Source organism: Pocillopora verrucosa, chromosome 5, assembly GCF_036669915.1.
Source record: "Pocillopora verrucosa isolate sample1 chromosome 5, ASM3666991v2, whole genome shotgun sequence".
NCBI lineage: Eukaryota > Metazoa > Cnidaria > Anthozoa > Scleractinia > Pocilloporidae > Pocillopora > Pocillopora verrucosa.
In genome coordinates, this window is record NC_089316.1 from 27132702 (window position 1) to 27156390 (window position 23689).

Sequence of the window (23689 nt, forward strand, 5' to 3'; positions counted from 1 at the left end):
TGGTCCATCGTTTGAGCAGGGGGCTCTGCTTAGGTTCTTTGGCCTTAACTCTATTAATGATTCCAAATAATCCCCGTTTCTTCCTATGATGATTATTTCAACGAATTAAGTTGTTTAAGGGCCTTTCCGCACTAGCGAAAATTTTGTTTATTTTTACAAATTTTCTGTCGTTACCAACATTTTACAAGTACGGATGGTTTGTCGCTACTTGACAAATTTTGGCCGAAGCGGACAAATCTTCAATCGCATCGCCGACAAAATTTGTCCAGCGTAAAAACTGGACAAAATTGGCTAGATATACAAAACTGTGATAAACTTGTCAATCGTTTGTCGTAAAAGCTACGACAAGAGTGTAATTGAACTGAAATCAGTTTGCCAGATAGGCAAAAATTGTCTGTTGCAAAACTCGGAGATTCTAAAATTTTGAAACGACTAAGGATAAATCCTAGAAACTGGAGGTGGGATCCTTTGGCAAACTATGCGGGTCGGTCTTATGAACAGATCAGTCGCTGATGGAATTTTACGGCTTTGAAATTTTTACTGCGGATGCAATAGACGAAACAAATATTTTTCATGACAAAATTTGTCCTTTGATTTTGTTAGGACAGTTCTAGCTTTGTCCACTCGTGCGGAAAGGCCCTAAGAACGGATTTCGGGTCGACGTTCCCTGCTCCAGGCATCAGTTTACCTTGTGGGAAACTGAGTGAAAAAAGGGAACGAGCTTTCCTTACTAATCGAGAGCCTGGAAGAAGCTTTTCGTCAACTTATCCTGTTTTTTGAGTATTTTCAACAAATGCGAAATACAGTTTCACGGCCGAGATAATAATAATCAGCTATCATATAACATTTTTTTCCCTGGGTATGGGGCTCCACTCTTGTGCATCGCGAGAAGAAGCTCCGCTTTACGAATGTATTGGCAACTTGGACCCTGACACATGAAGTGAGACATCTACCTCGAGTAAAAACCCGCGTCTCTAAAGAAGATCGAGGAACCCCACAGATCGAAAATCAAAACATTTTTGGGCACAGCAGCTCCCTTCATTGACTTCTGCTTGTCTCGGTTTGTTTCGCGAGGCTAAAGAAATTGGTTAGGTTGTTAAAAAGTTGAAGCGATCCTTGCCGAATTAGTTCCTATAATAAAACCCTTGAGGAGGGGAGAGAAGGGTAAATTTTCGTCCCGCTCGTTCGGTACCAGGCACCCGAAGAACACGTGATCACAACTTGCAAACACAGGATGGAACTCTGATGGAATACACATGATGAAGGTGTCTATGAATTAAGCACAGATTGTTTTAGCTTGACTCTTGGACTGCACTGCACAACAGAATGCATTTTTCCGTTCCTGATACGATCGAGCGTAAGGACAAGAATGGATCTAATTATTTGGCGAGTATTAACCTCTTATAACTCGTCATACTTTATCGATCTTCTAAACTTTACTTTGTAGAGTTGAAAACCAGCTGAGTTTTAAATTAGCTCGCTTGGAATCTCAAATGATGTTAGTTCAGAAGATTGTACTTTCTGTCAAAAGGTTTGCGCAACTGAGATGAAAACGATCTCATGATAATTTTGGGTTTTGATGGAAAGACAAATGTCTCTTTCGAAAGGTGACAGCTTGTCAGAGCTGGTGTTGATCCCCAAACGGTACCGTTGTTTATCAACACGCTCGAATAAGCACCGGCTGGATTTAATTCAACTGCGTAAAGTTTGTATTTGTAGATGTCAGAAACAAAGATATTTTATCTTTGCACTTTGAATTATGTTATCTTCCACAATAATATTTATCTGTCTTCTTTTATATTGTAACATATATTTAGAATACCGGTATATCGTATTTTAAATTGTAGTTTTTCCTTTCTGGTTTTGGTTTCATTGAAGCCTGCTATCAAACTTTTATCTCAGCATGCAGTAGCTCTCGTAAATTCTTCACCACGTGAACAATTTCTTGAAATTATGGTTGACGCTTGCCCTCATATCTAGATCCAATGATATTCATTGGTATGATAATTCAGTGTGCATGTAATTTGTTAGTGGACTATTTTTTACACATGAGCTATAATCGTGAATGAGTTCAGACGTGCATAATGAGATGCATACTAAACTATGCAATTACAGGTTAATTTTGGTCAAGCTCATAATCTTTTGTTACAAATTAATTTTCTCGAAGCTTTCATTTTGTAAATGCAGTAATGTGTTGCAGCAAGGATCTGAAATATCCTTGTAACTTTAAAGACCTGAAATAATGCTTCTAAATCTAATTCTAAGTAAATATCTAGTAGATTTTAGTGCAGGAACCAGTTGGTTAAATTTTAAAACTGTCAATATCTCAATCTTTAATGAAACACAGAAAACTTAAATCACCTTTTCAGCCCCTAAAAGTTACAGGGTCTTTCGAGAAATGGGCCATAGTTTCATGATTTCCTTTCGGACTCTTTGTTGTAAACTTGTTATTATACAACATCAACATTGAAAAGAAAACAGAATTGAGAAAATGATCCTATCACTTCCAGGATCTTGAAGTCAGCTTTCACACTGATGATCATGTAATATTCTTTTTGGGATATTCCACAAAAGTTTCCTTTTTTTCTTTCTTTATTTTTTTTTATCTTTTGAGGTATCCCCATTCCTTTTATTCCCTTGGAGTGACAAGCATGTTATACTCCCAACAGTATCACCCCTGAATCAAACTTTAACCTTTTAACTCCTAAGAGTGATAAGCATCTAATTTCTCCTTACAGAATCACCCCTAAATCAAACATTAAGTTCAGGAGAATAAGGGATCGGAAACTCAAACCGCTCTTGATTGTTAAACAAATTCTCCTTGTCAACATCTCAGGAAATGTATAAAGAACAGTATGGAGAATATGCATACTGATGTTACAGGGCATGAAATTAACTTTTTTTTCTGATAGCCACTTGGCTCCTAAATTCTTCAAATCAGTAGCCAATTCAAAAAAAGTTAGTCACCATTTTCAAAGACAAACAAAATCTTTCTTTACGCTGTCAGCGTTCTAGATAGACCCTCCAAAATTAAGTTAGGGAAAAGATCTTTAATGTGCTACAAAGTGGACACTAGGATGGATGATATACAACGTTCAGGCTCATCTAAATCCAAGATAGCATCTAGTTATTGATTGAGATGCATGTGCTACGTTTTGGAAACAAACTTAACGAGGAAGTTTGCCGCGGATCTATCTTTGCAAATCTTTATAATTCACTATATCTCTTGGTAAGGTTATGATGAAACGTTCTAGTCGCCAATTTGGCGACTAACTTTCAGGATTTGGTCGCCAAAGTGAAAAATTTTTAGGCACATTGGCGCCTGTATTAGGCGCAATTTCACGCCCTGTGTTAGGCTGTAAAGGGTTAAGATGATGAGAATTAAGGGAATGATCCCTGACTGAAGAGGCTCTTGATTTTTGTGTAAATTCTCCTTGTCAGTACCACAGGAGATATATAGAGAACAGTATGGAGAATAAGCATACTGATGTTAGGGTGTTCAGGACTCTGATTATTTTTTAAATTTCTCTCCTATATGTGTAAATAGTGTATTAAAGCTTTGGGGAGAATTCACTCACTGATCACCCTTACAATGTTAAGATATGTTAACCACAATTCACTGTATCTGCAAGAGTTAACAACCAACAAATCATATGCTGTGAAATAACTGACTCATGCTAAAACTCCAATTGCAGGCTTACAATGTACACATCAATGGCTCATTTCACTGTGGTATTAGATTTTCAGATCTTTACCAATTCAATGAACAAGTAAGTTTTTAAAGCTTTTAGTATTTTATCTTTCAGTAGCCATTTGTCTTACAGAAATATTTTGTGACCTTATATGTATGTGAAAGAAAAAATATAAAATTTGAAGCTCTCGTCAATTGTCAGTGGATGCTGTTGAGTGATGGAAATGTAGGTTTTTAACATTTAAGGCTGGTTTTCATATGTTGAAAAAATCCAAGATGATTTGCAATGTGTCCCAGATTTTGCTAATATATCTGGAGATCATTGGATGTTTGTCTTGGTGGATTACAGATACCATTTTATTTGTGGCTGGGGGTTACTGGGGTCAAGCATTTAGAGGATTGGTTGAAAGCTAAGACCGTCACAAAACATCCTTGATAGTAGAAATAGGAGTGTTCATTATTTTCAAAGATTGCACTTGGGATCTGCTCCAATTTCGGGATTTTGTTGCAGACCATTCCAGACAGTAGGGAATGTCTTCAATTTTGAGTTTTCATGAGTCAGAAAACTTTGGGATGGTCAGGAAACAGTAAAATCTTCAACCATCTAGGATTTTTTTTTGTTTAAAACCAGCCTTTTGTTTTAGATAGTGGCTCAATGTTTCACTTGACTCCCAATACTATCACAAAGTTTTAGTACATCCTAATTTATTGACGATTCCTCTCTTTATAAGAGAGAATATCTGATATGTTGGTGTCCACCATTAGCTGTTTGATATACATTTGCATCAAGTTCACAAGACTTCTGTGTCTAAGACTGTGTTTTCTTGTTGTTGTTTTTTTTTCAGTTACGCAAAGAGTTTGGGCCAAGAATTGTAGCAAAGTTCCCTCCAAGAAAGCTTCTGTCTTTGACACCAGCACAAGTAGAAGAAAGACGAGTTCACCTGGAGAGATATTTACAATCAGTCTGTCAAGATCCTGGGGTTGCTACTAGCTCTCTGTTCATCAGTTTTTTCCTAAATGCCCAAAAGGTAAGGACTTCATAACTTCACCGCAGTGCAAATACTGGTATATGAATTTCATATATCTAAAATCATCATTCATCACTTGGATGGTTTATTTGGACCCAACGCATTGACCAGCTCCCAGTTGGCTTGTTAGCTCAATTGGTAGAGCGCTGCACTGGTATCTCAGAGGTCATGGGTTCAAATCTCATATGGGCCTGAATTTTTTTCAGGTCCTATTTTCAACTGCTTGTTTCAGTAGTGTTCTTAGCTGTGAGGATCTCGTAATTTCATTTCTTCACTGCAGTGCAAATATATGAATTTAATATATCTAAAATCTTCCGGTAATGAACTCTTTGACCGCTAAGAGTGACAAACATCTAACTTCACATTACAATATCTCCTCAAAATCCCAGGTTTAGGTCAGGAGAATATAGGAAATGATCACCAACTAAAGGGGCTCTTGATTGCAAAACAAATTCTCCTTTCAGTACATTAAGAAATATAGAGAGGACAGTAAGGAGAATATGCATACTGATGTTAGGGTGTAAAGTGTTGACATTTTGTGACAGGTTAAATGAAGCATTTGAATTACTTATTGCTTATGATCTGTCAGAGGACTGAGGCATACATTTTGGAGATGATAATATTATCATCATTAACAGCATCATGTTTGCTTGTTTGTTTGGTTTTTATCATGCAAGACAAATACATTCTTTGTTGCTGTGGGTTTGTTTACTAATAGATCACAGATGTTAATGCTTTAACACCCAAGATCTCATTAGTAATTCTCCCTACTGTCTGCCATACAGTTCTTGTGATGTTAGTTTAAAGAATTTGGGATTGGATCAACTTATAATCCCCTAATTGATATTTTTCTTTATTCTCATCACTTATCTGCTTGATATTGTATTGATATTGTAAGGAGAAATTCTGTCTTGGTCACTCATGGGAGTTAAAGGGTAAACATGTGATGAGAACATCAGTGACATACGCAGCTGGGCCTCTTGGGACATGTGATGTCTTCTGTGATCTATTACTGAACAGACACAATGTATTTTTGAAGTGTTTGTAAATGGGCATAGTTATGACATCAATCTAAAGTCATTGATAGTTTACAGATAGTGAATGTTATGTTCGCCTTTAGGAATCTTTATCTGCTTCGCCGGAGAATGTTCAACTTGATGTTTACTTCATGAATGGACAAAAAGTTTCACTAATGATACAATCCACCGACAGAACAGATGATATACTAGAGGTGAGTTTTGAAAAAGTGGGTAGTGCTTTTTGCTTGCAGTTTTAACAAGGTGATTACGTAATTAACTTCAGTTGATAAAGACTATGAATGTTATTTTTCTTATTCACCAGTGGGTGTTTTTAACAGGTGTATTTTGTCTTGTAATTTTTTATACTCTGAGTAGTGGATTAGTGGACAGGGTCAGTTATAGTCGTGTCAATCACTTGTTGTTTCTTAGTCAGTTCAACTGAATTCTTCAGTCCACTAGGAAGTCAGTCACTCAGTCATCAGGGTAATTTAGTGTTATCAACTGAGTTCATAACGTAAATTGGCCACCATAAAGAGTTTAAAGGCTGATGTTTTGAGTGTTAGCCCTTTGTCAGAGTGAAGGGCTAACAATCTGACGAAGGGCTTAAACTCTTTATGGTGGCCAATTTATGTTATCAACTAAGTTGATAGCACTAAACTAACCTGTATTCTCCCACCGACGCAGCACCACAGTTTCTTCAGAAACTTACCCCCTTTATTCACTCTTGTCAGTCAGTCTTTTGTCAGATAATAAAGGGGCTAAGTTTCTAAAGAAACAGTGGTGCTGTTTCAGTGGGAGAGTATGACCGGGTTATTTGGTATCATCGACTGAGTTGACATCACAACTTCACATCAAATAAAGTGTGTCATTCAAAATGGTTGTTGCTGCTGGATTTTGTGCTTGGATTTATGAGTACCTTAAATTGGCCACGGTAAAAAGTTTCAAAGCTGACATTTCAAGCATTACTCCTTCGTCCGAGCTCTGAGTGGTCAATTTATGTGATCAAGTTAGTTGATGATACCAAATTACTTTTGTCAGATAGTTAGTCATTTAGTCTGTCAGTCAGCCAGTCTACCAGTCTGTCAGCCAGACAGTCAATGAGTCAGTCAGCCAGTCAATCAGTCCATCAGTCAGACAACCAGTCAGTCAGACAGCCAGTCAGTTAGTCAGTCTGTTAGTCAGTTAATCAGACAGTCTGTCAGCCAGACAGTCTGTCAGCCAGACAGTCTGTCAGCCAGACAGTCTGTCAGCCAGACAGCCAGTCAGTCAGTCAGCTTAGCAAACAGTTGTTCAGGCTGTTGATCATGTGTTCTGTTTGTCAATCAATCTGTTAGACAGGAAGCTAGTCATTGAGTCAATCAGTCTGGTAAAACAATACCTAAAGATTCTCTACCCAGTATTTTTTATGATGCATGATAACTATGTGAAATCTTTTCAGGCATTGATGGCAGAGATTAATCTCAATGAAGACTTAGTGTACTACTTTGGGCTTTTTCTGATTAAAAGAGCTGATGATGGAGAAGCAACAAGTAAGTAGATTAATTTGTAACTATGAGTGACCACGACAAAATTTCCCCTCGCAGCATCAATGCAATATCAAAAATATAATATAACACAGACAAGTGATGAGGATAACAAAAAGTTTCAATAATGGGACTATTAGGTTATTAACAACATAAGAATTTTTATGGCAGACAACAAGAGATCTTGGGATCTTTTGAAGGAATGGAATAGATCTTAAAAGAAAAATGTCATTTGAATTGTAAACGAAGTCATTTTTTTCCCACAGTTGTTAGGAGATTTCAGGATTTTGAGGCACCCTTTTTGACCATGAAGTCAGAAACTGGAACTTGCAGAGTGGCTGTCAGAAAAACGTAAGTCATAATGGTCCTTTCTGTGAGATTTCTGTGGAACTTGAGGTTAAAACAAGTCTCCTTTTGCTGTTAACCTTTTAACTCCCAAGATCTGATTGTTAATTCTACCTTCTAGCTGCTACACATTTCCTGGTAAATTAGTAATGAGAACTTGGTCACTTGCTAGATCAGGATAGCAGCTTCTACCTGATAAGTTTGAATATTCTCATAGTCTGTTTGCTGAAGAATGTATGGATATTATAGGGAGAAGTTTCATTTTAATCACTTCAGGGAGTTAAAGGGTTAAATGTCATTTTTAGGGTTTACAGAGGCAGATAAGTTTCTCTGGTCCTATAATCTTCAAAATGTAAAAAGTTCCTGTATTATTAGATCAATGTTACTGGGTAACCCCTGGACCCCTAAGAGCGACTAGCATCTAACTTCTCCTTACCTATCTCCCCTGAATCACACATGACAGTCATGAGAATGAAGAACATGATCACTACCCAAAGAAGCTATTGATTGTTGTACAACTTCTCCTAGTCAGCACATTAGGAAATGTATAGAGAACAGTATGGAGAATATGCATACTGATATTAGGGTGTAAAAGAGTTAAGCCTATGGGGGTTTTACGAGCAATCTTACTTCATGGAATATTAAACAATATGATTAATTTAAATGAGGTATTTCACGGAGAAAAGCATTACAAAAAAATATATATATTTTTAAATGAATTGATTTGTTTCACCAAGGTTGTGGGATCCAAAAATAGAGGAAAAGATTGTCAAAGATAGGATTGGAATGAACTTATTGTATGTTCAGGTAAGTTCCAGCTTGAAGTGTGTATTCATGTTATTATACTTCTTCCTGGTGTAAACTTCCAGGTTTCTGTTGAAAGTTAAGGACAAAGTTGTTTTTTCTTGTGTGTGCCAAAAAGATAGATGAAGATAGTTGTACATTCAATGTAACCCTGAGCAAAAAACTGTTCCATTACAAGACGACACCTGGCTAAACTGAACTGTTGTACATGTAACTTTAATTTCATGACAACTTAGGATCACAATGTTCTCTGCTGAATTTTCTGTAACCTTGGGACCTGCTACAATAGTGTGATATGACCAAGAAAAACCTATGAAAAGTCTCAAAACACAGAGGCAAATTAGCGTCTACATAGCAAGGCTCCACCTTGTTCGCAGCAGTAAAACACATGACTCGCTAATGACATGTGTGTCCTGTTCAAGGTCAAACTGGTACCCAGTATATGGTCAATGCTTGAACATAAACTGATGATACAGCTTTTACAGTAAAGTACAGCCTGCTGAATTGACTAATTATAGAGCGATTAGTAAATCAGAGATATTCAGAAGCTGATCTGTTTTTCCAAATATGGTGATGTTGTGTAATTCTCCTCAGGCTGTCAGTGATCTGGACAGAGGTTGGACAGTTGGCCCAAAGGAAGCACACTCAAAACTTGCAGATCTCAAACAGAAAGGTGCCAAGCAAGAGGTGAGACAATTTTTATATTGATGCGTAACCTTTCGCCCCTAAGAGTGACTAATATCTAATTTCTCCTCACCATATCACCCCTAAATCACAGACTAAGGTCATGAGAATAATGGAAATGATCAACAATTACAGACTAAAGCTCTTGATCATTAAGCTAATTCTCCTTGTCAGCACCTTAGGAAATGTATAGAGAACAGTATGGAGAATATTCATACTGATGTTAGGATGTAAAGGGTTAAAACATGAAACCTAAGTTGCATTTATGACTTTCAGGTAATTTAAGTTGCATGAAGAAATTCTTTCCTTTTCATGTACTGTGTGGACACAATGCTATGCATCTTGCAATGACAGTCTGCAGTTTGTGAGCATCAGAAAAGTGCTTGTTCATTATAAAACAAAATAACTTATCTTCTGACATTGGGAAATGTTGTTATCTGTTTTTACAGTTTTTGCAACTTGCCAGGTCACTAAGATTCTATGGCTATGTGCAGTTTAAACCCTGCACAACAAACTACCCCGAAGAAGACACAAGAGTTATTATCAGTGTTGGAAACAGAGAACTGAACTTTAGACTTCAAACACCTGGTGTAAGTGTATATCTAAATAGAGTCACTGCTTTGCTCAAGAGGTTCACTTGGAAATACAATGTGTTAAGTCTGCTCATCAGCTGAACTGGGAACATCTCAGGAAGGTTTCACAGCCTCTTTTGGCTTGAAGAAAACCTATTTTACCATTTCTAATGCTTGTAAAGTAACTTAAGGCCTCAGTTACTCAGGCAAATGTCTCTTTTTTTGTAGCATAAAATCCAAGAAGGGAGCTTTAAGGTGACCAGAATAAGATGCTGGAGAATAACATCAACGGTAAGTGAATTATGAAATAATTTAAATTTATTATAGATGTTCCAAAATTTTAGGAATTGCCATGTAATAATTATATTTAACCCTTTAACTCCCAAGATCTGATCTGATCTGATCGTTAACTCTCCCCTCTATATGCTACACATTTCCTTGTAAATTGGTTAATATGAGAATTTGGTGTTCGATCAGGGTAATAGCTTCTACCTGATGAGTTTGAGTATTCTCATTACCTGTTTGCTGAATAATGTATGGATTTTAAAGGGAGAAGTTACATGTTAATCCCTTCTTGGAGTTATAGGGTTTAGGCTGTGCTAGACTTGGAGCTCTCAATATTTTGAGCTTAGTGACCCAGCCAGCCAGAGCTTGTTCTGGCCTCTGTAGTGTAAAGTGAGGGGAGTATTGTTTCTTCCTTGGGATGGGATGACATCCCAAAGCAGGCTACTTCAGCCCTTGGTCAGGCTTCCTTTAGAGCAAGCTCATAACCATTTATACTCTTGGTCGGAGAGGGGCACTGTGAAAATCAATTTTCAGGCCAAAGAACACAACACAATGACCTGGTTCGTGTTTGAGCTGAGACCTCATGGCCTGAAATTATTATATTCTGGTAACCATTAACCAATTAACTCCCAGATCTGATTGTCAATTCTCCCTCTAGCTACTACATATTTCCTTTTAAATAAGTTACAAGAATTTGGTGTTAGATCAAGACAACGACTTCTACTTGATATGTTTGAATATTCTCATTACCTGTTTCCTGGATAATCTATGGATATTGCAGGGAGAAGTTCGATTTTAATCACTTCTGGAAGGTTAAGGGTTGATAAAATTTCCATGACTTCTGCTCTATTTTATCAGGTGTGTTATCTGTCAAGGTACCAAAATTCTAACAATAATTAACTATAAAAATTGAGCTATTTTTCTCCAGAAGAGGAATCATTTGTTTTAAAAAAGTTCTATCACGAGAAGAGGTGTTTTACAACTTTTTGGTAAAAAATGATTTCAAATGTTTCAATAAAGCCTGTCATAATCTGTTGCCAGTTACAGGACAAAGTAATTTTAACCCTTTAACTCCTAGATCAAATTTGTAATTCTCCTTACTGTCAACCATACAATTCTTATAATGTTTGTTTTAAGAATTTAGTATTGGATCAATTGATTATCCCCAAATTGATATTTTTCTTATTCTCATCATTTATCTGGTTGAAATTGTATTGATATTGTAAGGAGAAATTCTGTCTTGGTCAGTCATGGGAGTTAAAGGGTTAGAGACTGAGCAGTAGTATTTGTGTCATTGCCTCCATGTTTCTCTATGCTAGAGTGAAAAGAATGAAAATGGAGATAAAAAAGAACATCTGGAACTTGCATTTGAATACCTCGTCAAAAAAGATGAAATGGAGTGGATCACAATTTACAGCAGTGAGGTAAAGAGTCAAAAGAGCTTCTTGAGTTTGTGATCATTTCCTATATTCTCAGGACCTTGATGTTGGATTCAGGTGTTTAACTGTTGGGAGAAATTTGATGCTTATCACTCATAGAGGTTTATGGGTTGATAAAATATACACAGGAATGGGGCAGGGTAGGAAAAGAGAAGTGTTTCTTTTTATGTGATGAAAAGAAGGATGAACCATACTCTCACTGAATTTGTCACATGTTTTTTTAAATTTAGGCAATTCTTATGAGCCTCTGTCTTCAGAGTATTGTGGATGAGATACTCCGAATGAAGCAAGGAAGACCTGTGAAAAAGGTACATGACCTTTAACTTATAATAAGCTGAGGTTTCAATAACTTTTTCCTTATTAAGTAGTATGGCCATAAGAGGTTTTATAGACAGTGGGAGACTTTGGTGACCTGCTTTAAATGAAACCCTGAATATGACCTCTATGACCTATGACCTCCTAGGTTACCTTTTTGGTGACTTGTGTGTTGTGATCTGTAAGTGGTGCCTTTTTAACTATCACCTAATTCAATTTTCTTCTTTAAAAAATATTTTGTATTTTTATTATAAACTGAGGGATTGTTTTTGTCCATAACCCAGAATGCCTTAAAATTTCATGACCTAAGTTCTTAGAACTATAACCTTTGTTTTGTGATGATTGACCTTTGACCAAATAATTGTAATCTAAACCTATTGTTATTTGTTTATTTACTTTTATTTCAGCCAAAAGATCGCGCTAAACTCAAACAGGAAGCTTCCCCCAATTTTGAGCGACAAAATTCTGTGACATCAGATGCATCTATAGAGGTAAAAAAATTCTTCCTTTATTATTGGTCAGTGAAAAATCAGAAGCTCTGCATCCCTGGGACTTCTTTGGGTTCATGTTTCAGTGAGGGAGAAATTTTGTTTTGAAAGTGTAAAGGTTGGGCATCAGAAATTTTGCGGGTTGTAGAAAATCTGAGTTCCCTTGCATAAAAACTCCATGTTACCCCTGTCCCCCTCCCCCCTCCCTTACCTCTTCCCCCCTTTCCCCCCACCCCTGGTGCCCCTAGGTCCCTAACCTCAATCCTTCAGACTGGTAGTACTGAAATCCAGAGATGCTGGAATGCCAAAAATGGTTGACCTTGTATTGTTAATTCTGGATCAGGGTGATGGTGAACAAGAAAATAAAGCTTTGGACAACTCTTCACCTCCGTTGCCAAGTCCAAAAACTCCCCAGAAACAAAGTACGCCAGGGAAGAAAACATCAAAACAGTCATCAGTAAGTCTTGAGGTTAAAGGTTACAGTCAACTTAACAATTTCATTCTGGCACACACTATATTTAACTGTGGAACCAGTGTGTAGGCTGCACCCCAAACTGTTGATTAATTTGGTAGAAAACAATAATTTGTGTATTACAATCAGAAACTCTGTAGCTGTTGTAATGAAACCTATTAGCAAAGATAAGTGGTTAAGTTTAAAAAGCTGGCTCAGAGTAAACTGAACAAAAGGCTGCAGTGGCCTTCGCTTGGACTTCCCTCCATGATAGGGATGTTGCTAAACAGAGTGTTGCAGAAACGAGTACCAGAGTATTGGTCCAAAAACAGTATGTCTCATAGACCAATGGAAAAATCAAACTAAAAACCTGTTTTTTATGTACATTTTTTTCTCAAGAATGGAGGGCAAACCAGCCAAAAAGAACTGCAGGGCAGTCTTTTTCTGTTCAGTTGAAGACCTCAAGCAAAAAATTCATGCACTTTTGAATTAAAAAAAATAATTGAATAGCCTAAATTTTTAGACTGTCTCACTTTCATTTTCAACTAAGCCTCTCAATTGTTGTAGCAAAGCACTATGAGATGCTTATTCTGTAATGAATTGATCATGTGATGATAGTGAACTCTTTTTTGTAAAAAGATTAACATTGGACCTATCAAATCTTTCATTTATTGTATCAAATGACAAATTCCTCTTGTTTGTCCACAGAACAAAGGTCTATCACCAAAACCAGCAACTCTTCCAACAAATAATGCTGCCATGACAACAAACAAAGTTTTTGAGGGAATTGGAGATGATGACCTCTGAACTCTGATTTGGTTTGAAGGTCACATGGCTCCATTCATCACATCACTTGCATCATAGTCAAAGAAACCTGGGCTTTTGTATTTAAACAGCAGTGGTAAATGATTTTGGTAGTTATTTGTTGTTTAAAAATTCAATTTTGGCAGTTGCAAGTTAAAACATATTGATTGCAAAATTTAGATTGTGGCTCTTCGTCATGCAATATGTAGCTGCAACCAAGGGTGCTAAAATTTGGTGTGAGGAAAGTCAGTGAGCATGCTCATGGGAGAAAAGGCAACAACTCCTTTAATTTGTTCTGCACTAATGCTGCACAAAAATTAAAGGATGAATGAAAATAGTGCTTAGGTTAGAAACTGAAAGGTGTTAAATAAGACAATAATGCCGTAAAGGTTAATGTTATGGCTTGCATCTAGACCATTCAGCGATTAGTTTTAATTGTTGAATAACTTAATTATCACTTGTCATTGGACTTATTACATTTTAATGGACAGAAATCTGAATATTTGATTTAAAAAGAGAAAAACTTACGATGATTTTGCATATGTAAGTATTTTAATGATGAAACACCAGAGTTTATATTTTTGCCAGCATAAATATGTTTTGGGCCTAATGCAGGGCCATTTTAACAGGTCAGGTGAAAATGATTCAATCTTAGAAGGGTCCAAAACATATTTATGCACAGTAAAATAAACTGTATTACTATTGTCATCATCAATTTGGGGGCACTTAGAAATAAAATAGAAAAAAATTACCACAAAACAGTCTGAACAATCACGCAAGCATTGGAGCATGCTAAAATACATTTTAGCCCTCCAAATTCCCAATTTTAGCCTGCAAAATTTGCCACAATACCCAACATAGTGATAATAATAGCAATAAGTGCTTTAGATTTTGTTTCCAACATTTATCTTCTAACTCAGAGAAGCACATTTTTATTTAGTTGGTACTACTGTAAATACTAATTATTGTAGTATGTGAGAGATTACAACCGAAAAAATTCGTTTGATCCAAAAAACAGTGGAATAGGTTAATTCAAGAGTCTGAATTTTAGATGTTGGACAAATTTTATAAGAGAAGATTGAAAATATGTGGTCAGCATTAATTAAGTAATTGTGATATTGGATTGTGGTGATTTCAGGTAATGTACTGATTATAAAGATTTTGCACAACACAAATTTATACCTGTCCTGAGCAAGTATAAACATTCAACCTGTTAAGTTAGCAGTTGAAGAGAGTGATGCAATTCTCATTTATGACTGGCTGGACCAGTCAGCTACTTGCACAACTTGTTCTGGTAACTTGTATTACAGGATTTAAGAATCTAACAACAGTGTAGCATGGCAATCTTTAATGGGTGAATGAGACCTTTAAAAATTGTGGGTTTTGCATCAGCGATAAGCATGAGTGACTTAAGTCACTTGTGTTTCTAGTTTTGCTAACATGCAGTCATGCCAATCTATTCCCATGATGAATGCTCACTTAGAGATATGACACCACAAGATTGTTACCCACAGTCAACTGAAACTTGCTCTGTACCCATAAATGAGGGTTGTTTCTCAGTACTTAATCGTAGAAGTTTAAAACCCTTTAACTCCCAGAGGTGATTAACAAGTCATGTAACTTCTCCCTATAATTCCCATACATTATCCAACAAAATGGTAATGAGAATATTCAAACAAATCAGGTAGAAGTTGTTATCTTGAGCTAACACTAAAATCTCATAACTAATTTACAAGGAAATGTTTAGAAGCTGGAGGGGAGAATTAACAATCAGATCTTGGGAGGTAAAAGGTTTAAAAACTGTCCTCATGCTTAAGAACTTTGTGTGTTGTTGTCAGAATACTATTGATGCTCTAAAATTATGTGAAATTATATTAATTGGTGAAGTTTAAGACAGTTTTTAATATTATATCTCGTCTTTAAAAATTAGAAGACAATTATTATTTTCAAGGGAACTTATTAGCAGTCTTATTGGCAGTTAAGGGAGTCAGAACAAACCACAACTGCAGGAATACAAGAAAATATTTCACCAAACTTCTATGCAAATTTCTCATTTATTTAGAGGTTTTTTGCAGATTCAGTGTGAGTTCCAGAATCTGTAATCATTTACTTTGCTATCCAGTCATCTCTCAAATTCTGGTTCAGAAACTTAATGCTGAAAAGTTTGACAGATGCAACAATCTTCATAGATTTTGTTGCTTGAAAATCGATTATAAATCAGGCACAATTTCATTGGGTGTGACTGTGGTTTCTCGGGCTCCCTGATCCCTGGTCTCTAGACTGGAAAGGGTGGAGTGTTGATCAAGAACATTAATTATGAAACAGTTAACTTGAAAAGCAATTTTAAGGAGTTTATATTAAAGTGTAAGACATTTAATTGTCTATTTTTGTATATGATAATTCTTAATGTTTTCTATAATTAGTTGTAACCTTCTCAAGGGAAGGAGAAAATAAAAAAAAATTAACCTGATTTTTTGCTGTTGTAAGCACTTCTTGACTGCATATATCAGTTGATAATGCATGAATATCAAATGTGATCATGATAAGATTGTTTCATTCACCCAGAGTGACTGGAAATTAACAATTGGTTCATACGTCAGCGTGCGTTCATCGAGCTATGAAGCACGCGGGAAGTTTGAGGAGCCCGAAAGATGCGCAAGAGTTGCTTGAAGCGTAGCTTAGAGCAACTCTAGCTTCTTGAGTGCTCTCCAAACTTCCCAAGTGCTTCATATCTCGATGAACGCACAGCTGACGAATGAACCAATTGTTTTATAACATTTTCAACCCGATGGTTTGAATGTTGTAAAACGGTTAATATTCCCTCTGCTACGCCTCAGCGCGTTAATAACTTTGTTTAAGGAAAACATTTCTTCCTCATTAGCTGGCTCACAACTTTCCGTGTTTAGCTTAAATTGCCACGGAAGTCTTAACCAGTTTTTAGTAGTAAAATCCCAAAGTAAAAAATCGCTGAGAAATTTTTTTCTCGAGGGATTTGTTTGCGGATGTCATGAGCGTGCACAATAGGAATATGAGGCACGCTCACGCAATTGAATTTGTTTAAACAAATTTACGCGCTGTTATAACACCAATCGTAAGTATCTCTACTTTCCCACTTCCCCAGGGCAGAAAAAGGCTCAAACATGTTCCTGTCTCCTTTCTCCAAAGAAAGATGGCTGGAAGTGGACTAAAAGTTCGCCACTCTGAGACTTTTTTTTGGTATTGTGTTGGACAAGATTAATTATTCTCTCATTGCAAAATGACTGGGAACTTCCTTGTGTCCTCTAAGCTAAGGGAAGCTTTGAAGAGTCACCAAATTAATAAATTTGAACATGGAAGAAAAGTAGAAAACATTTTTACATGTTGGGAAGCCGAGTGCAACTGTTAACCCCTTAAATCTCAGATCAAATCTGTAATTCTCCTTACTGTCAATAACACAATTCTTATAATGTTAGTTCAGAGAATTTAATATTGGATCAACTAATTATCCCCAAATTGATATTTTCTTTATTTCATCACTTATCTGGTTGATATTGTATTGATGGTGTAAGGAGAAATTCTCTCTTGGTCACTCGAGAGTTAAAGGCTTAAAATGTTTGATGCCATGGTCAAAGTTAATATGAAAGGAAGTTACTCTAGTACGAAGCTGATCCAAGTTGCTGTCCTTTTCAATGACCTGTGGGAAATGCAGTGGCCTGATGGTCAGTGCTTTGAATCACAGGTAAAAGAGGTCAGGATGCGAGACCTGGCTGGCTCATTAAGTGTTATGTTCTTGCAAAAAACCCTTCATTATTAGTGTCTCTCTCCACCCTGCGGTATATAATTACATACAGTACTGCTTAGCTGTCAGGGAAGCCAGATGAAATACTGGCGTGTAACCTTGCGATGGACTGGCATTATTACTACTGCCCCATGGATGGCATCATCTATGCAAGAGAAGAAATATTGCCGATCACTTAATGCCTGGGCCGCTTTAAGTGGGTGTGGACTTTCAATTAACCTGAAATATCAAGTTGTGGATGTTTCATTGCCAATTGCTTCATGCTGTTGGTCAAATGGCAGACCTCTTAACTAAACTACCTCCTGATTCAAAGGGTACTAAGTGCATGTTCCTGATGTGTTATTTTGGAATTTTGACCCCTTTTAATCATTGCTGCCTTCAGAGGGTAATTATCAGGATGATTGATGGCAGCTTGAACAACAGTGAAAGTTTGGCTCTTAACTCCACAATTTCATGTCATTCAAGCACTGGTAACAAAAAAAAAATCTGTGCAGGTGGACTGTCATTGAAAATATTGCAGAGAAAGAAGCCTTAAAAACTTCAGGCTTAAACCCTTTAACTCCCAGAAGTGATTAATATGTAACCTCTCCCTATTATATCCATACATCATTTAGCAAACAGGTAATAAGAATACTCAAACTTATCACAGAAGTTGCTATCTTAATTTAACACCAAATTCTTGTAACTAATTTTAAAGGAAATGTGTAGCAGCAAGAAGGGAGAATTAGCAATCAGATCTTAGGAGTTAAAGGGTGAAAAGGATTTGGTTCATCTTCGAGTCGTGATCATCAGGTTTCCAACAATCCAGCCCTCAAAAACTAGCCCTAGAACTCTGGAATACAAATGGGTCTGACTGATGACAGGACAAGATTACTGTAACAACATCAAACAAAAAGCATTATGCAAAGCTGACCAAACATTAATTTATTAGTGAACAACTTCCTAATATTGATGTGAAAAACCACTTGGGATAAAAAGCTACAGGATAACTTTTGTACTGTTAGGAAATCTAGGCTCTCTTCTTGGACTCAAGTTGTGCATGTTACAACTGATGCCGAAACTGCACTACACAGAGATTTCCAACAAATATCAGTTCTGTATTACGCATCCACACATTTACAGCTCGTCCTTTTTCACTCCTTCTTCCTCATCAAGATCTATATCAGATAAATCAATGTCTTCTTCTATTGGTAGTTCTCCATCTTTGCCATCCCAAGGTTGTATTTCCTCTGCAGTAGGAAGCCCTGCACTCTTGATGGGTGCTGTTGCACCACGACCAACTGAAACAGCCCTAAGAAACTCATCAATACCTGTGTTATCAAAAGGACCTTTCAGTACAGCATATTTCATTTTACGAGCATTAACTGCTACCATTGCTGGGTACCCGAAGCCACCCAAGCCAACAGCATCCTCAAGCTTTGCCTGTGCCCCAGCCTCCGTCCAGATCCAACCCCACAGCTTCTTCTTGTACTTCTCACCCATCGACTTTAATATGTCCAGATACTTGTTCCTTCCAGAGGCTCCAGAATCCAAAATGTGTGGCAGAACAGAAATAACACAGATAGGCTTCTCCTCACAGTTAGTTTTCAGAACCTCACTGTTGACAATCTCAAGCACCTCAGGTGGCTCAATGGATTCAGCAAGCCTATCCAGTGCAAACTGTACAATGTCTGAAGCTGTTCTTCCTCCTTCATAGTTTTCAACACTGTGGGAATCTTTGACACCTGCTGCAAAGACCTTGATACTTGGATAACCTTGAATTTGGTACCTCCCAGCAGTGGTAGTATGAACTGTAGCATCAAGAGCACACACTTTTACTTTGCCTTTCAGCTCTGATGCTGCCTTTGCCCATTCAGGAGCAAGCCTTTGACAGTGACCACACCTGAAGTAAAACCAAGATCAGATCACTACTTCTGCCTTCAAGCTTCTAGAATATATTTGTTGAGAAGAATTCCAAATTACATCAAGAAAGTATCCTCTGTGACTTACCAAGGTGCAAAGAACTCAACCAAAACAAGGTCTTTGCTGTTGAGAACTTCTCTCTCGAAGTTGGCATCAGTTAGTTCAACTACATCCTCCTTGCTACCCTGCAGAATGATTTCATAGAGATTTACTTCTATCAAGTTACTGACAGATAGTATATTGAGCAGACTCTCTGTAAGAGACACTTCTTTAACTCTTTACACCCATAGATCAGAATCCATATTCTCCATACTGTCCTCTGCACATTTCCTTTGGTACTGACAAGGAGAAGATGTTTACCAATCAAAGTTTCTTAGGTTGGTGATCAATTCCTTTATTCTCATGATCATGACTGTTTGACCCATAAGAGTGAATATCAACTTTGAATTACACATTAAGGTCACAACAAATGATCAACAATTAAGAAGCTCCTGACCATTATACAAATTCTACTTGTCCACACCTTAAGAACTGTATTGAGAATAGTGTGGAGAAATTGCATACTGATAATAGGATGTAGGGGTTAATAAAATACCTGTTTTCCTCCACCTCCACCTCCTCCTCCTCCTCCTCCTCCTCCTCCTCCTCTACCAGAACCAGATCTCCCTCCTCCAGAAAGTCGCTGATTCACCATGGATTTAGCAGCACTGAGACCAGAATCAATGATACTCTGAGCTGTTCTGGCACCTTCAAAGAAAAGTAAATGAGTTCTAGTCACAAACAGCCAATCTTCAAATCATAAGAAACAAGAATTATCAAATGATCATAATTTTGAACAAACCATTATAATCAGTTGGAGAGTTCTTGTTGGCACCAAACACCTGAAAAGATAACGAACAACAGAAAAAGAATACTTTAATTTCAAAGTAAACACAACAACACTCAATCAACTCAAAGATCTGGCCTAATGTGACAAGGTGTTCAACACAAAATTTAAAAATCCACCAACTCAAATGATTGCTCGGGTAGGATGAGCCACAAAGTTGTAAGATGATTTTACTGCAACCATACAAGTGTGTGACTAGTAGCATTTGGAACCTGGAGTAATCAGGACGGCAACACCTTGGAAGATGTCAATTTAAAATGAGAATCTTAAGTTAGAATTTTGCAAATGGCTGGAAATTTCAGTAAATTGCTGTCTGGCTTTCTGTTCTCAGACTGCATCAATTTGAGTGATTTCACAATATTGATTTGCAGAGGACACCAAAGAATTGTACAAAATTTTAAAAAACACATGCTGAGCTATTGTTATACCCATTAGATCTTTTGTTTTGCCACATCCTCCTTGCTGTCACCATTATGTTTTGGCTTTAAGTTACAAACCTTTATTGTTGGAAATCCCCGGATACCATATTGTCCTCCAATTTGTTGATTTTGTTGATCATCCATATCTACAGCTCCAACTTTAACAACACCCTAACAACAGAATAATTAACAATCTATCACCAAAGTGGAGGTGAAAAGTGGTATATATTTGCTGAGACACAAAGCAGCAAGGTAAATATCCACCACTTTCACTAACAGTGAGGTGAATATCTGTTTTAGTATATACCACACAGATACCAAAAAATTAATTTATTGCTCTTGTTATATTAAAACATGGTTAGAAATTAAACACTTGATGGACAGTTTTGTCTCTGGCTGCTTGAAGTGTTGTATATACTATTTTGACAAAGGGTAGGGCATGATAAAATCTGAGATGCCAAGAAAACCATTTAGAAATAAGACTGAGACCAAAAGCTGCATGGCCATTAACTACATTGAGTAAAATGTAGAGCCAGGTCATTCAAAGCTGGGTTAAGATAACCCAGGATTAGTGTGAAATCTGGTTTCAGATCAGAAAGCTTTGAAAGAAAATTCAGTCGGATTCTTTTTGTCCAGAATATGATCACTGGAGGCTCTAAAAAGAAAGCAGAAAATTATCCCAAAAAGGCTTTTGAGTAAAGAGACCCACATGAAATTTTACTTTGGGCTGGCGCTAATCAGCCTTTGAACAACTGGGCCTAGAACATTAAAACAAAATCAGGAACCTTGGGAGGTTATTATGGAGTTTTCAAGGACATAAATCCTGTTATTTAGTTGATATCAGGACCCTCCTTGACCTCCAAGTATTCCCAAAAAACTCTCAGACTTCAGCTAGACAGCTTGCACATACCTTCAGTGCTGATGCCGCTTTACTCCATTCTGGAGCTAATGCTTTACAATGGCCACACCTAAATAAGGACAGCATAATTTAGTTACCAAGTGAACAGCTCAATCCCTACTGTTAGACCCCAGACTTTGGTATTCTTCTCCCCTCTTTGGAATTTTTGCAGTACTGTGGCATTCCACTTTTATCAAAACTTCCCACCTTCCCCCCCTTGGAAGAACTCCCCACCACCCCCACTAGGAGGTAACTGTAGGGACAAGGTCTGTAAGAAAGATTTATCAAAATAACCATCAAATTTTAGATTCATCAGCTGAAAGTTTTTGAAGTTACTGAAAACAAAAAGTGGGGGGGATTAGAGTTTGGTCTTTCATACTAAGGGGGAGGTTAGATAAAAAAGAGAAAATCTTTAGTCGATTTGTCACACAACTAGACACAGAAAAGGGGCTATGTGGACACTTCATGATAGAATGATTGGTTGTCATACTTTCAAACAATTTGTTCTGTTTGTCATAAGATGTAATACATTTAAAATTTCGAACAGGAAGATTTGCTTATTTCCGGCACACAGAATGGAAAACAAAATTCAACTTAATCTACACTACATAATTAAGTTCTCACATTATCACTTAAATTTAAACAATTAAAGCAAAGATTTAAAAAATCACGTTTCTCTGTCTTCGTTTTTCTCTGTCCCAGGATGTTCAAATAAATACTATCACAGCTAGCCTTAGATTTTTCTATTTTAAAATGCTATGCTCGGAAAGCATTTACGCTTTTCAAGGTATACAAAATCACATAGATTTATTGAATTATGAAAATCTCCACTCAGTTACGTACAAGTGTACCTAACTGGATTTTAATTTCAGCTGAAGCGTTGAAAACAAATATTTCATACGTACCAAGGAGCAAAGAATTCTACAAGCCATACACTATCACTGTCCATAACCATCGATCTAAAATTATTTGCTGTCAGTTGAACCACATCAGTTTGCGGACCATAAAGACCCCTTGCAAGCGAAACGAAACATGATAAAAATACACCTGCAAAATGATACAAATTATTGTCAGTAAACCAAAGAGGACCATCTCTACGCAGATTTTGAGACCTGTACTTACAGTATAGAAGCCCCATGTTTGGAGAATTGCAGAATTTAGCGAAAGAATCGCTCAGGCTTATAGCCACAACAGAGCTTTTGGCTGACGTGGGAAATGTGTAAAAAAACCTTCCTGACCTTCAAAGGGGCCGGTCTCTCGTGTCTTGCTCTGATTGGTTGGTTATGGTTATAAATTCATGCGAATCACCGCTGAGTACCTCATCACCTTGGGCTCATAAATAAAAAAGAATCTTATTTCCTTTGTCATTGGGGAACTTTTGGCTTGAAATTTTTCGTTGTATAGACAAAAGCAGGTCTTGTTTAGTGTTTTCAAAGAAAGAGCACCACAAGGTAAGAGGCATGATTCTTTATTAAAAAATTTTGTGGGAAAATGTGGAGATGAGGATAATTTTTTTTATGTTATTATCATGAAAATTGTCTTTTTGAAAGCAAAATAAGTTATTTCCTTAGTTAATTTTTGTTTGTTGAATTCTTTTTCATCACTAGCAATCAGGTATGAACGTATGCATGTTAATGATATGATATTTATGATTGACTAAGTAATTATTTAACTGTTATACACTGTGTTCAGTCATGCAATGAAGAATGTTAAAAAAAATGGATTTGATATCAATAATAAGGTATAAAATTCCTAAAACCTAATGTTGAAGGTGTCTATGCTTTGAGAGGTTAACAATTCAGATTTAACATGAAAATAAGCCCTCCTTTAGATTTAAGAAGAGGATGAATGTTAAGACATAACACAGCTTTTGCAAACCAAATCTGTGGAAAACATATCAGGAGAGACCTTTCTCTTGTACCTGGCATGATGCATTTGTGAATTTTGTTTCTTATTGAGATTTTAATGAAGCTGAGGATTATGAAACACAATAACTTAAAAGTAACATGTTTCTTGTAGTTTGAAAAGGTTGCAGTAGTTTGTGGCATACTTCCTTTTTATGCTGCTGTTCAAAATCAAAGGCACTTTCTTCATTCTACTCGTGAGACCAAATGTGAATATAAAATTTGCAACTTGATTCAATCATTTTAAAGCAATTTTCAACTTATGTACAAACAGATAGATCCTCAGAATGGCTATTCTCAGATTATTGATGGCTATTGATATACCTACTATTAATATTTATAACTAGAGGGTCGAATTTTATTCGCAGTAGGAAACATCGTTTATACCCTTGATCTATGTCATTTACCCACATTCAACTACTTCTGCAAAGCAAAGCTTAGAGTGAAATGTTTT

General features: G+C 36.7%; 2 protein-coding genes across 2 annotated transcripts; one reads left to right on the forward strand and one right to left on the reverse strand.

Moving 5' to 3' along the window:
- Positions 1-1239: 1239 nt before the first annotated feature.
- On the forward strand, positions 1240-15912 carry LOC131777480 (sorting nexin-17). The gene is made up of 15 exons (XM_059093787.2): positions 1240-1386; positions 3696-3770; positions 4537-4719; positions 5840-5950; positions 7177-7267; positions 7528-7612; positions 8344-8413; positions 9005-9097; positions 9544-9684; positions 9895-9957; positions 11271-11375; positions 11621-11698; positions 12113-12196; positions 12537-12650; positions 13353-15912. The coding sequence occupies exons 1-15, from the start codon at positions 1327-1329 to the stop codon at positions 13449-13451; spliced, it is 1452 nt and encodes a 483-aa protein (XP_058949770.2). The 5' UTR covers positions 1240-1326; the 3' UTR covers positions 13452-15912.
- Positions 15913-18124: 2212 nt separating this feature from the next.
- LOC131777474 (protein disulfide-isomerase A6) lies at positions 18125-22588 on the reverse strand. Its single transcript, XM_059093779.2, has 8 exons — positions 22454-22588; positions 22237-22378; positions 21344-21401; positions 20512-20604; positions 19970-20009; positions 19724-19875; positions 19216-19313; positions 18125-19108 (listed from the first exon to the last, which is right to left on the reverse strand). Exons 1-8 carry the CDS (start codon positions 22467-22469, stop codon positions 18343-18345), a joined length of 1365 nt encoding a protein of 454 aa, XP_058949762.2. The 5' UTR covers positions 22470-22588; the 3' UTR covers positions 18125-18342.
- Positions 22589-23689: the final 1101 nt, after the last annotated feature.